The sequence below is a fragment of the Ischnura elegans genome, chromosome 5 (assembly GCF_921293095.1).
Source record: "Ischnura elegans chromosome 5, ioIscEleg1.1, whole genome shotgun sequence".
Lineage (NCBI taxonomy): Eukaryota > Metazoa > Arthropoda > Insecta > Odonata > Coenagrionidae > Ischnura > Ischnura elegans.
In genome coordinates, this window is record NC_060250.1 from 39,067,907 (window position 1) to 39,079,938 (window position 12,032).

Consider the following 12,032-nt stretch of genomic DNA (forward strand, 5'->3'; position numbering starts at 1 on the left):
TCAGTATGCGATGCCTTCATCTGTGGACAAGGAGCTGTTTGTATGGCAACATCCAGTGGCCCAACTTGCAAGTGTGTCGAAGGTTTTGTGGGCAACCCATTCCCAGGTGGAGCTTGCTTTCCTGATGTGTGCTCTGTCACTGAACCTTGTCATGAGCCCAGCATTTGTGTTGGTGGAAGGTGCAAGGAGCGTTGTGAAGGAGTTGTTTGTGGTGTGGGAGCAACGTGTAATCCTCTGACAAACAAGTGTGTCTGCAATCCATTCTTCACTGGGAACCCAGATCTACTCTGTATGCCTCGTAAGTATTCCTCCATTTAGAAGATATCAATGACTGTAGCTCTGGGCATGATATCTCATGTGCCTCTTGTTGTAATCTTTCTCTTATCCATTATTGAATCACCCCCGTAAATTTCTTGTATGACTATGTGACATCCGAATACATTTTTTATTGTGTAATGGTAGCAAAATTCTAAACCCATAGCTATCTGTTCTGCAGATTTTTGTGTCAGAATTTTCTGTATTTCTTTCCAAGATTTTTTTATTTCTCAATTGCATTGTAGCAGTTAGTTTGTGTATCTAAATTTTATTGTTTTTTTTTAATTCGTCTAATTGCATTTCTCCTTTTTTTTAGCTGCCATTGCTCCAGTTTGTATTCCTGAGTGTGGTCCAAATGCTCACTGCAAATATGATGCAATCAATCAGTGCGTTTGCAACCCTGGAACTAGTGGTAATCCCTATGAAGGCTGCAGTCCTCAAGAGAAGTCTTGTAGCACAACTGTTTGTGGTCTTGGGGCAGCATGCCGACAAGGAATCAACACTGTGGAGTGTGTTTGTCCAATTGGATTTGTTGGAAACCCATACATCCACTGTCAAGGTAGGCCTATCAAGCCCTCGCCATTTTAAGATTACATCCACCTATTGTATGTATTGTTTTATTAGTCAATGAATGTGTAGAAATCACTGTCAGCTCAATGCAGTTTAGTTTATATAATTTTAAAAGTGTATCTTTGTATTATTAATTGTAATCATTATGGGCAAAAGATATTTCCATTTTAGTTGGTATATTGAATAATATGTTGAATTTTTTTGTTTGTTTGCTATTTGCTCACATGCTTTTTTTCTAATTGTCATAGATGTGGATGAATGCAGTGGACATGCATGTGGAGTTAATGCTGTGTGTATTAATACTCTGGGAAGTTATGACTGTCGATGCAAGGAGTCTTTTGTTGGAAATCCTTTTGTCGAGTGCCAACCTATTTGGTCAGGAACTTGTTTGGATCCTATCACATGTCACTGTGGGCATGATACACCTTGTCCATCTGGGTAAGAAAATCGTCCAACTTTTTCTTAATATACTATTCATTTATGAAAATTATTGTCGCTCAAGGTTAATAATTCAAGGTCAATTTTACTATCTAAATTGAGTCTAAATTTTCAAACATGTGCATTAATATGTTCAGCTTCATTTTTGCTGCAGACCTTTGTTGAGGTGTGAAATGCACTTCAGAAATCTATGACTTATGTTACATCTCTAAAAACAAAATATTTTCTCCAAAATATTAACTTTGGCCAACCTGCATATTTAATTTACCACTGATCTTGTGCCAAATTCTGTTCGTGATATGCTTAAACACCATCAAGAAAAATAATTTGACCTGCTAAATTTCTTTCCATCTCTGTTTTCAGGTTTGCCTGTGAAAACAACCGATGCAGAAACCTCTGTGAAGGAGTTAAATGTGGACCTGGAGCAGCTTGTAATGATGGTGTCTGTGCTTGCCCTCTTGGGTCCACAGGAGATCCTAATGACCTCAAGAATGGATGTAAAGCTGGCCATTGTCGAAATGATCTTGATTGTGCCCACAATGAAATCTGCTTCCAGCTTGGAAAAGGTGTTAGGAAGTGTGTTGATGCATGCAGCAAGCTACAATGTGGACCAAATGCCCTGTGTATCACAGAAAATCACCGATCATCTTGCATATGTCTGGAAGGCTTTGATGGGAATCCTAGTAATCTTGGTTTGGGCTGTCAGCTCATCCGGGAGTTACCCAAGGGTGATTGCCAATCTGATAAGGATTGCGATCATAATCTGGTGTGCCAGTGGAATATCAATGGATTCAAAACATGCGTCAATCCATGTGAAGGAATTGGGTGTGGCGAAAACGAGGTGTGCTCCATTGAAGATTGGAAACCAACATGCACATGTCGCGATGGGTTCTCTTGGAATCCTGTAAAGTCAGCTTGTGAGAAGCCTTCCTTGCCAGACTGTTCAACTGATGATGATTGCCTTGACACTGCAGCTTGCCAACGGGATGCTCTTGGAGTTCCTAAGTGTACCACTGTCTGCTTGGAAGTCACTTGTCCCAGAGATGCGGATTGTATTGCCTCCAACCACAAAGCTGTGTGCCGCTGCCGTGCAGGGTTCACTGGCAATCCTAACGATCGTCATGGATGCCGTCCCCTCTCTCGCGACCAGTGCCAGACCGATGCCGAGTGTCCAGAATCTGAAGTGTGCCGCAAGGACAACACAGGTGCCCTCAAGTGTAGATCGGCTTGTTCTGAGCACCAGTGTGGTCCGCATGCCATCTGTATTGCAAAGAACCATGCTGCACGTTGTAGCTGTCCTCCAGGCCCATATGCTGGAGATCCGAATGATCCCTCAGGATCTGGATGCAAGGTTGTGCCTTGTGTGTACAATGTTGACTGTCCCCCGCACCAGTTATGCAACCGTCTTGATCACACATGTATGGATGTCTGCGAGGAGGATGCCTGTGGAGAGAATGCAGTTTGCGTTGCTGAAGAACACCGGGCCATCTGCTCTTGCCCACCTGGCTACCGACCAGATCCCCTGCCAGAAGTTGCATGCACTGCCACCGAGGCTTGCAAACCAAACCCTTGCCACCCCAGTGCCATCTGTGAGGCGGCCCATTCAGGTCATAAGTGCAGCTGTCCTCCGGGGACCATTGGAGATCCATTGGCTACCGGCTGTCTTCCTATTGGTCACTGCCCTAGAGGAGATGAGGACTGTCCTAGGGATGCAGTCTGCGTGGCTGGAAAATGTTCCAACCCATGTGAAAATGCTTGTGGACCAAACTCCCTCTGCTCCGTGCAGAATAGAAAGCCCATCTGCACCTGCCCACCCAAATTTCTCCTTGGTCCATCATCTGTTGGCTGTGTGAGAGCGGAGGAGTCTTGCACAAGTGATGCTGATTGCCCTGGTGATGTTTGCATTGATGGACAGTGTAGAGGTAAATATCATGAAACACTCTATTCAGCATTGTCTTGGAGACAAATTTTGAATTAGTTTCTCTCATTTTAATCACCACTCTTTTGAAATACCTCTATCTAAGTTGCGTTTTGGGTCAACCAAATGCTCATAATATACATAAATGTGTTTTAGCGTGGAATAAAATATGATCAAATATTAATCATTGATGCATTATCTGGATTTTTGCTGTAGAATTAAGTTGTTTGAAATAACTTCCATTGAAAGGTTTTACTTGGGTCTTTAATTTGCATTCTATACCTCTTATTACCCTTTTTATTTGTTTTAAATGTATGAATTAATGTGTTGGAAATGATAATGACTCATTGATTCTAGTTTTTGTCCTTTCCATCATCTATTGGGCTATCTTACCTTGAGAATTTGAATACTAAGATTCATAACTGATGGTTAGTAATTATGTGCAATGTTTCTTTCAGTGGCATGCCGTAATGCTGATGACTGTGTTCTTGGTGAGAGATGCCAGAATAGTGTTTGTATTGTCCCATGTGCTGGTCACACTCAATGCTCCGATAGTCAAGCTTGTATAAATGGAATTTGTACTCTCGGCTGTCGCAGTAATAGCAAATGCCCAGCCGATAAAGCATGCATCAATGGAAAATGCCAAGGTGAGATATAAATGAGAAAAGATTTTATTTTTCTGTTATGAATAAAAATAAACTTTAATGATAAAAATAAATGGCAGAAAATTTAATTATGTATAAAATTATAAAATAAAAAACTGTGGCGTAAAGACTGTTTTACCCAGTGCCCAGCACCATCTGATGTGTGTACAAAAGTCTAGTCAAAATTGCATCGTGTAAAGCAGTGAATTGCTAGAATTTATGGCTTCAAGATGGCAAAATAGCTCCAGCTCTAATTCCGAGCTTGCATTCTTGCAATTTCAAAATTGTTTTCTGTGCTAACCTGTGCAATGACATGCCCTGTGTAAAGTGCCCTTATAAAGTTGTAAAAATTATTTCAACTCCGCTGCCTTAAATTAAAGCATTCATTCTTGAGACAATGGAGTATCTTTAGTTATGAACTCTTCCAATTCTTATTATTGAGTGGATTCCCATGATCCATGAAAAATTGCATTGCAAAATTGTATACATATTGAAGATTATGGGAGAGTTGCCCCTCTGATGGTGAATGGTTATCAGCATCTGAAAGAGGATATGTATTCCTTTTTTGTAGTGATGATCTTCTTAGTGATAACCTGCATTGTACTTTTCTTGCTATGATCATTTATGTATGATATTTTGTACTGTATCTCTGCTTCTAGATCCCTGCCAGAAAGAAGGAGCTTGTGGACCAAATGCCATCTGCCGCTGTGTTGACCACGCCACGACTTGTCTGTGCCCTGACGGCTTTGTAGGGAACCCTGTTCCAGAACAAGGTTGTGTCAGAGTGCCAGTGCAATGTGGCCAGGGAGGTCTCTGCCCACCTGGATATCTGTGTGTTGGATCATATTGCGCTCTCTCATGCTCACCACATGAGAGCAGTTGCGCTGTTGGGGAGAGATGCGGTAATGGGAATACTTGCGACAAGGTTTGCCTTGGCGATGGAAATTGTCTTGTGGGAGAGGTGTGTCGAGATGGTGTCTGTCGTGCTGGTTGCAGAATTGATGGGGATTGCAGTGCTACAGAAATTTGTATCAGTGGGAAGTGCAGGTCAGTAGTACTAAACACATGAATAAATCTTACCATTATTCTGTTGGCATCATTGGTAGATAGTATACTGCTACAATTTATTCTCAAGATGTAATAATGCCATTTCTCTAAAAATCATAATTAAACTAATAAGCTCAACGTAAAAAGTTTTATTGTGAAATCTGATGTAGATGAAGATTAAAAGCTTGCATACCAGGTATCTACTTAGAGTATTTGACATGAATGAGAAACTCTTAGACATTTTTTAATCAAATTTAATGCGTTGTCGTAATTGAAGGTGTATGAAGAGTAATTTCTGAGGCTATGGTTAATCTCATGGTTAGGGTTTATTGAATAGGCAGTTAAATACTTGTTACTCCAGCATTACATACTCGTTGCTTTATCATTAAATCATTACTTTCAAGTACACATAGCTTAATGATTTAAGTGCGTCGTAAAAGTGGTCATCTTGATGGGATTAGGTTAAAATATTTTCCACCCAAGTGGTTAACCTAATTATCAATTTGCTGATTTTTAGTCATAATATGTCCAGATGTAGTACATATTGAGTTTGTCTAGCTCGATCTGATGGAGCATTCTCTTTTTTTTTGGCAGATGTGGTTCGGGATTCTCACCAGGACCCTCTGGATGCCTTGATATTGATGAGTGTACTGCCTCTCCGTGCCATCCTACAGCTGAGTGCGTAAACGTGCCGGGTTCATTCAGGTGTAACTGTCCAGTTGGGACAGTGGGAGACCCATTCGGAACGGGATGCGCTGCACCAAATGAGTGTGAAGACAATGGCTCTTGTGGTGAATCCTTGGCTTGCAGGTCTGCGGAAGGATTGCTCAAGTGTATGGATCCGTGCTCCAGCACTGCATGTGGGCCTGGTGCAGTGTGTAATGTTTATGATCACGTGCCGGCTTGCAACTGCCCAGTGGGATTCCTGGGTGATCCCAATGATCCGTCTGTTGGTTGCTTCAAGGTGGAGTGCCTTTACGATGAAGACTGCCCTGGTGATAAGTTCTGTCAGAAGTCAAACAACAGGTGTATGAGTAAGTGGATCAATACTTCCTTTATTATTCTTCAAATGATCACTCCAATAACAATACATATTGGTAATTTTCATGTACATTAGAGCTTTGATCATGCATCCCAATGGAGGAGAAATTTCAAACAGGTGATAGAAGGATACAGACCATAAAATTTTGAAACTAGTGGTTTGGAATTGGGGAAGGGTCAGAAAAGAAGTATAGGGTAGGATGATTATGAAGAAGAGGTTTCAGTGTAATGGAATTGATTGGCATAATCCAGCCAATATGTAGTTACTCCAATTACGGATGATCAAAGCCTTACTGTATTAAGTTATACTTTTTTTAGCTTTGATGTTCATGTTGCTGTGAAGCAAGTCAATGATTGTTAGGTTGCAATAAGTACCAAATGGTATCTTACATTTTAATGGTCAAGTATTATAGTTAAGAACATACTGCATGAATAGTGGAAATGAAAGTGAGTTTTTAATTGGCTATGAAGCACGTGATTCAATTGCATTTAATGAATTTACTTTACGTACAGACCCATGTGATCAACTTGACTGTGGACGAGGAACTTGCAAGGTTGTTGATCACAAAGCAGTCTGCACTTGTATAGATGGATACCAGCTGAAGGGTTCAAAATGTGTGGACATTGATGAGTGCTCACGAAACCCCTGCCACTCAACAGCAGTGTAAGTTGATTTTTTTAAATTTACATTGCATCATATTTTTTGTTATAATGGGATGTTTGGGTGTAATATAGTGTGTCTACCACACCTGTGAATTCTATTTAAACCTATCCATTTTATTACTTATCTTTTTGTTCATTTTTCATAAAATATTTTAATAATAATCTTCCCCATTAATGTTAGTTACAATTTTTAAGTAATCAGTAGTATATTTTTATCCATTTTATTACCTATCTTTTTGTTCTTATTGTAAAAAACATTTTTTAATAATCTTTCCCATTAGTATTTTTTACAATTTTGAATTAACCAATAATTTATTTTCATAAACTAATCCTAGAATGCCTAACTAACTTCTTAGTGCTACTTGAATGAAAATTTAAATGAACCTGGATGAATACTTTGAACAAGGAAGGCAGTGATGTATTTTATTTATATATACTCGATTATTTTTTAGAGAGGTGGTGGAAAAAATATTTATTAAAAATTTGAATTCCAGTTGTGTGAACACCCCTGGAAGCTTCACTTGCTCTTGTCGCGAAGGATTGGTCGGAAATCCGGTGAGTGGTGGCTGCCGAAGCCCTGGAGATTGTCTTGCTGATAGCGACTGCCCTCCAACGGCAGCTTGCATCAACAACCGCTGTGGAAATCCATGTGATCAGCCTGGTATCTGTGGTGCTGGGGCTCTCTGCACCCCTCTTTCCCAAGGACAGCACCCTGCCGGAAGCCAGGCTTTGTGCCAATGTCCTCCTCGCACCACTGGGGATCCAGTGCATGGTCAATGCATACCATTGGAGTGTGAGGAGAGTGAAGATTGTGCCGAGGCTCTTGCTTGTGTGGCATCACGCTGTATCAATCCTTGTAGCTTGCCAAATGCTTGTGGGGTGAATGCTGAGTGTCACCCTGGAAGGCATGCTGGAATCTGTCACTGTGGCCCTGGAACAACTGGTGATCCCCGGCTTGGTTGCGTTCCTGTCCAGTATTGCGCTGGAGATGGACAGTGCCCTGCTGGGACAAGGTGCACCGATGGTGTTTGTTCATGTGAGTGTTATCCTAAGATGTTTTTTTTTGCAATTTTTAATACCAGTGATTTTTACATGTAGATAATTATTGGAAATACTCCTGTTAGGTAAAATACTACATATATGAGTTAAATAGATTTTCTTAACTATTTTTGTCCAGCTTTTTCATTAATTAATTCAAAATTTTCTCTCTTTATAAATCTTTTACATTTTGACTTTTATTGTACAGGAAGCATAAGATAGGAAAATTTTAACTAGCTTAACGAGGCTTAAAGTTTTCAGCACATTAATTTTAAATGATGTGATCACTCTGGTAGTTGCTAGACGTCCAATCTGTTTCCATAGACCCATGATACCACTATGGATGAAATTGGGTACTCAGTGTATGATTCATTTTGTGCATAGTAGTAGATCAGATTTTCTGATTATTTTTTCTTTTCTAGTGGAATGTAACAGTGCCAGAGATTGCATTGGTGATCAGCTTTGCATTCAAGATGTTTGTAGACCAACTTGCAAGTCAAACAGCAGCTGTCCCGACTTCCAGCATTGTCTCAACAATATCTGTGTGAAAGAAGTCCGTTGCAGGTCTGATGATGATTGTGATTACAGCGAGAGGTGTAGTGCGAATAATTTGGGACAGGTGAGAAGAAATACGTGCATCTTAAATTAGAATTTAAAACTATGATGAAATATATCACTTTTTTTTTAGTTGAATCACTTTTATTTTTGTATGAGGAACTTAGTTTTTCATTTGAGTATTCATAATGGAAATTTATTTCCAGGCTGAGTGTGAAAATCCTTGTGAATCTGTGCTATGCGGCAGGAATGCAGACTGCACTGCTCAGGATCATACTGCCGTTTGTACGTGCAAGACTGGATTCTTTGGCAACCCACAAGATGACAAGATAGGCTGCCAACCTATAGAATGCAATGCTCACACTGATTGTAGCAATGATAAACTCTGTGAAGAACACACTTGTAAAATTGCTTGTTTGGCTAACAACCCATGTGGACAAAATGCTCTCTGCTCCAATGAAAATCATAAGCCGGTGAGTTTCAGATTTGTAATGAAAAATAGATAGTTGTGTGTGGCTTCGTGTCTTATTAACGTTCATTTGGCAAACACATTACATATTTATTTTTATAAACCTTTGGTATTTCATGGTTCGGTGTTTATGTAACACGTTGCATACGGATGACGAAGATTCTCGTCATTTAGGCGTGTCAACCTAAACAATTTTAAAGCGTACAATACGTATTCGTTAGTACGTTTTCAGTTGTTGTTCGTTATTCATAACGAATTGATGCATCATAACGTTTGATTGGGTAAAGTTATATTCTAAACAATAGCTTTTTAACTATGTTTAAACCAAAGGCATTACGCCCTAATAGGTACATATTTCCAAATCGGCGTGCCTAGGAATTTAAATACCCCGGTACGCAACGTGTTAAGTGCACTCAAGGCACAACATAGAAGCAGCTGTCTCACCCCTATTATGTTTCAGGTTTGCTATTGCCAGCCAGGATACACAGGTGATGCATACAGTGCCTGCTTGCCAATCGATTTCTGTGCTGATAGCCCCTGTGGCCTCAGAGCCTTGTGCGACAATGCGAGAGGCTCTTACAAATGTTTCTGCCCCATTGGAACTGTTGGAGATCCATACAAAGATGGATGTCGACCACCAGCTGAATGTCGAACTAGTGCTGACTGCCCAGAGGCTGCTGAGTGTAATACTGACGATGGGGAGCCAAAATGCAAAGGTGATTAAATATCTTTAAATAAATAAGTATGAAAGTGATGATATAAGTATATTTGTGCTGTAAAATGATGGGCACTGTGTTGTCTGGAGTTGTGGGAATAAGTTGAAATAGGTCAGACTTGTTTCAGGTATAATTTATTTTACTTAAAAATTGGCTTGGGTAATGCCAAAATATTGCATTTACAAATATCTTCTAAATATGTCTTCTAGCCAGATCATTTTCCTGAAATTTTTCTGCATTCCTTTTACGGCGAATAATCAGTACAGAATTGATAATCTTATCAAAAACATGTACATACTTTAATTTCATATATTGTTTGAATTATCTGAGCAATATTCATTCTCCTCCTCAATATTCCTCCTTCAATATTCTATTTAGCTTAGCTCAAAGTGAAAATTTAATTTGATTTTTATCAGCTCTTTTACTATTTGTATGGTTCCTTTTCTTTCTTAAATTCTGAAATGGGGTGTAGGAATCCATTAAAACTCGATCCATGTTAAGTCTGAAAAATATGGATATATTTACCATTGTGTATATTTTTGCCATTGGACCAAGTGTAGTATCAGTAGTGTATGCTCTGAAAAAGACCTGAAGTAACTGGGTATATTATTTTCATCTTTACTTCATAGACGTGTGTGAAAAATTGGCATGCGGAGCAAATGCTGACTGCACTGCCAGAAGCCATTCTGGATATTGTGTTTGTCGACCTGGGTATGAAGGGGATCCAAATGATATCATGATTGGATGCAGACCGAGAGAAGTTCCATGTGGTAGCAATGCTGACTGTCCCAGGAATTCCTACTGTTATGGAGGCATTTGTCGACGTGAGTAATAATAATAATAATTTTCATTGTCCTTAGAGATCACATGTGCATGTGACATTGGAAGTTGTGAAAAAAATATAAATAAAAAATAATAGTTGCAATAAATGAGGTATAGGAATAGTTCAAATTTTTAGTAGCTGACGGACAAAGATTACTCAGAGCCCAACATGAAATCCTTCAGGATATGGTAGTTGTTCCTCAGTAAATACTTCTTCAGAGCATTCTTAAATGGTACTCATAGAAGACGTTTGATATTATACGGTTATTTGTTGTATATTTTTCATTGGGAGAATAAGGGTCCTTTTTGGCAAAAAGTGCTGAGGTAGTCTTTCTGGTGTACAAATATGATTAGGCCTTTGTCTACTGAATGCTTTATGTGTCCTTTCCTCATATCCTTGTCAAATTTCATATTATTATCAGCCAAAGACTTCAGCTATTCATTTATTTCGATTACTGTGTCTTCTGTATCTGTAGTTCATGAGTCCCACTTCTGTTTTATTGATACATTTTAATAGTAAGGTTAAAATTCACCAAATTTCAGTTTTGCTGCCGTGTGTATGAATGAATAATTTTATTTTTCAGCACTGTGCCAGACTGATGAGGAATGTGGCCTCAATGAAATGTGCATGCAAGGTCAATGTGGAAACCCATGTGAGAGGCCTGCTGCTTGTGGTATGAATGCTGAGTGCCGAATGCTAAATCATATGAAGCACTGTAACTGTCCTCCTGGATTCACTGGGAATCAAGATGTGGAGTGTGTGAGGAGTAAGTGTGATTTTTTTGTTATTCTTAGGGATGGTTGGATGGGATACTTCGGATCCAAATATCCGCGGATCGGATACATCGGATCCAAAGTCGCGGAAGACATCGGATCTGGATCCGAAATTTCTGAAATATGTAATAGCTTCAGTGAATGCCCCATAATGGTGGAAAGAGTTCCGATTCTTTCTTTGAATGTGCCGTCGCATGCGATTCTTGTCCTATGCCACTGGTCAGTGGTTTATCCGAAGATATTTCCTATTTTCATTTCCAAACCCAAGCATAACAGTTTAGGTCCTGAGCATGTAAAGATGTTAAGAAAAAAAAACTTGAAAGCCTATAAAAATGATTTTTAATTTATAAAAATATTAAAATAGAATCAAAATCTAAAAAGATTTCCTTTGATTGTATGTACCCAGAGTAAACATCAATAATTACTTTGTTTAATAGTCCTGCTCAGGAATTTGAAAATGCATTTGGATCTGAAAATATCCGATCCGAAAGATCCAGCTCCGAAAATCAAGGATCCGATCCATATCTGGATCCAAAAAAAATCCTGGATCCTCCATCCCTAGTTATTCTTGTTGAGGAATAGTGGTCATCAGCTGTAAAAAGCAGTATTGCCTCTATGCATCATAGTGTGAATATATGGTTCATCTTTAGGTGGTGACATTTGTTGGTTTTTTTTTCATATCTCAGCAATTTATACTAATGCAGTGAAAACTCGATAACCATGTGTAATTGATATAAACTCTTTCTCTGCAGTTCCTGTTTCCTGTGATGCTAATGCTGATTGCTCAGATGGAAACACCTGTCGGGATGGCATGTGCTTGCCAACTTGCCAGACTGATGTGAACTGTGCATTCAATGAAAAATGCTTGAGAAACAATTGTATCTGTAAGTAAAATTCAGTTTTTTTCTCATTTTCATGTGTGTCAACCACAGTTTGACAATTCATAATTGTTGAAAAAATGAGGCCTTTATCCTTTAATGGATGGTTTGATTTGGGAGTTTGTCCAATTTTATTGTTGAGTC

General features: G+C 39.2%; 1 protein-coding gene across 1 annotated transcript in view; it reads left to right on the plus strand.

Annotated features, from left to right (window-relative positions):
- Positions 1–12,032, plus strand: part of LOC124159670 — a 309,866-nt gene that overhangs the window by 146,326 nt on the left and 151,508 nt on the right. The window contains exons 20-34 of the mRNA XM_046535577.1: positions 5–298; positions 632–874; positions 1,134–1,323; positions 1,687–3,245; positions 3,700–3,888; positions 4,545–4,932; positions 5,527–5,966; positions 6,487–6,637; positions 7,131–7,672; positions 8,097–8,293; positions 8,436–8,702; positions 9,159–9,414; positions 10,044–10,238; positions 10,821–11,003; positions 11,763–11,894. Coding sequence (XP_046391533.1) covers positions 5–298; positions 632–874; positions 1,134–1,323; positions 1,687–3,245; positions 3,700–3,888; positions 4,545–4,932; positions 5,527–5,966; positions 6,487–6,637; positions 7,131–7,672; positions 8,097–8,293; positions 8,436–8,702; positions 9,159–9,414; positions 10,044–10,238; positions 10,821–11,003; positions 11,763–11,894 — 5,226 coding nt within the window. The remainder of the gene's footprint in view (positions 1–4; positions 299–631; positions 875–1,133; positions 1,324–1,686; positions 3,246–3,699; positions 3,889–4,544; positions 4,933–5,526; positions 5,967–6,486; positions 6,638–7,130; positions 7,673–8,096; positions 8,294–8,435; positions 8,703–9,158; positions 9,415–10,043; positions 10,239–10,820; positions 11,004–11,762; positions 11,895–12,032) is intronic.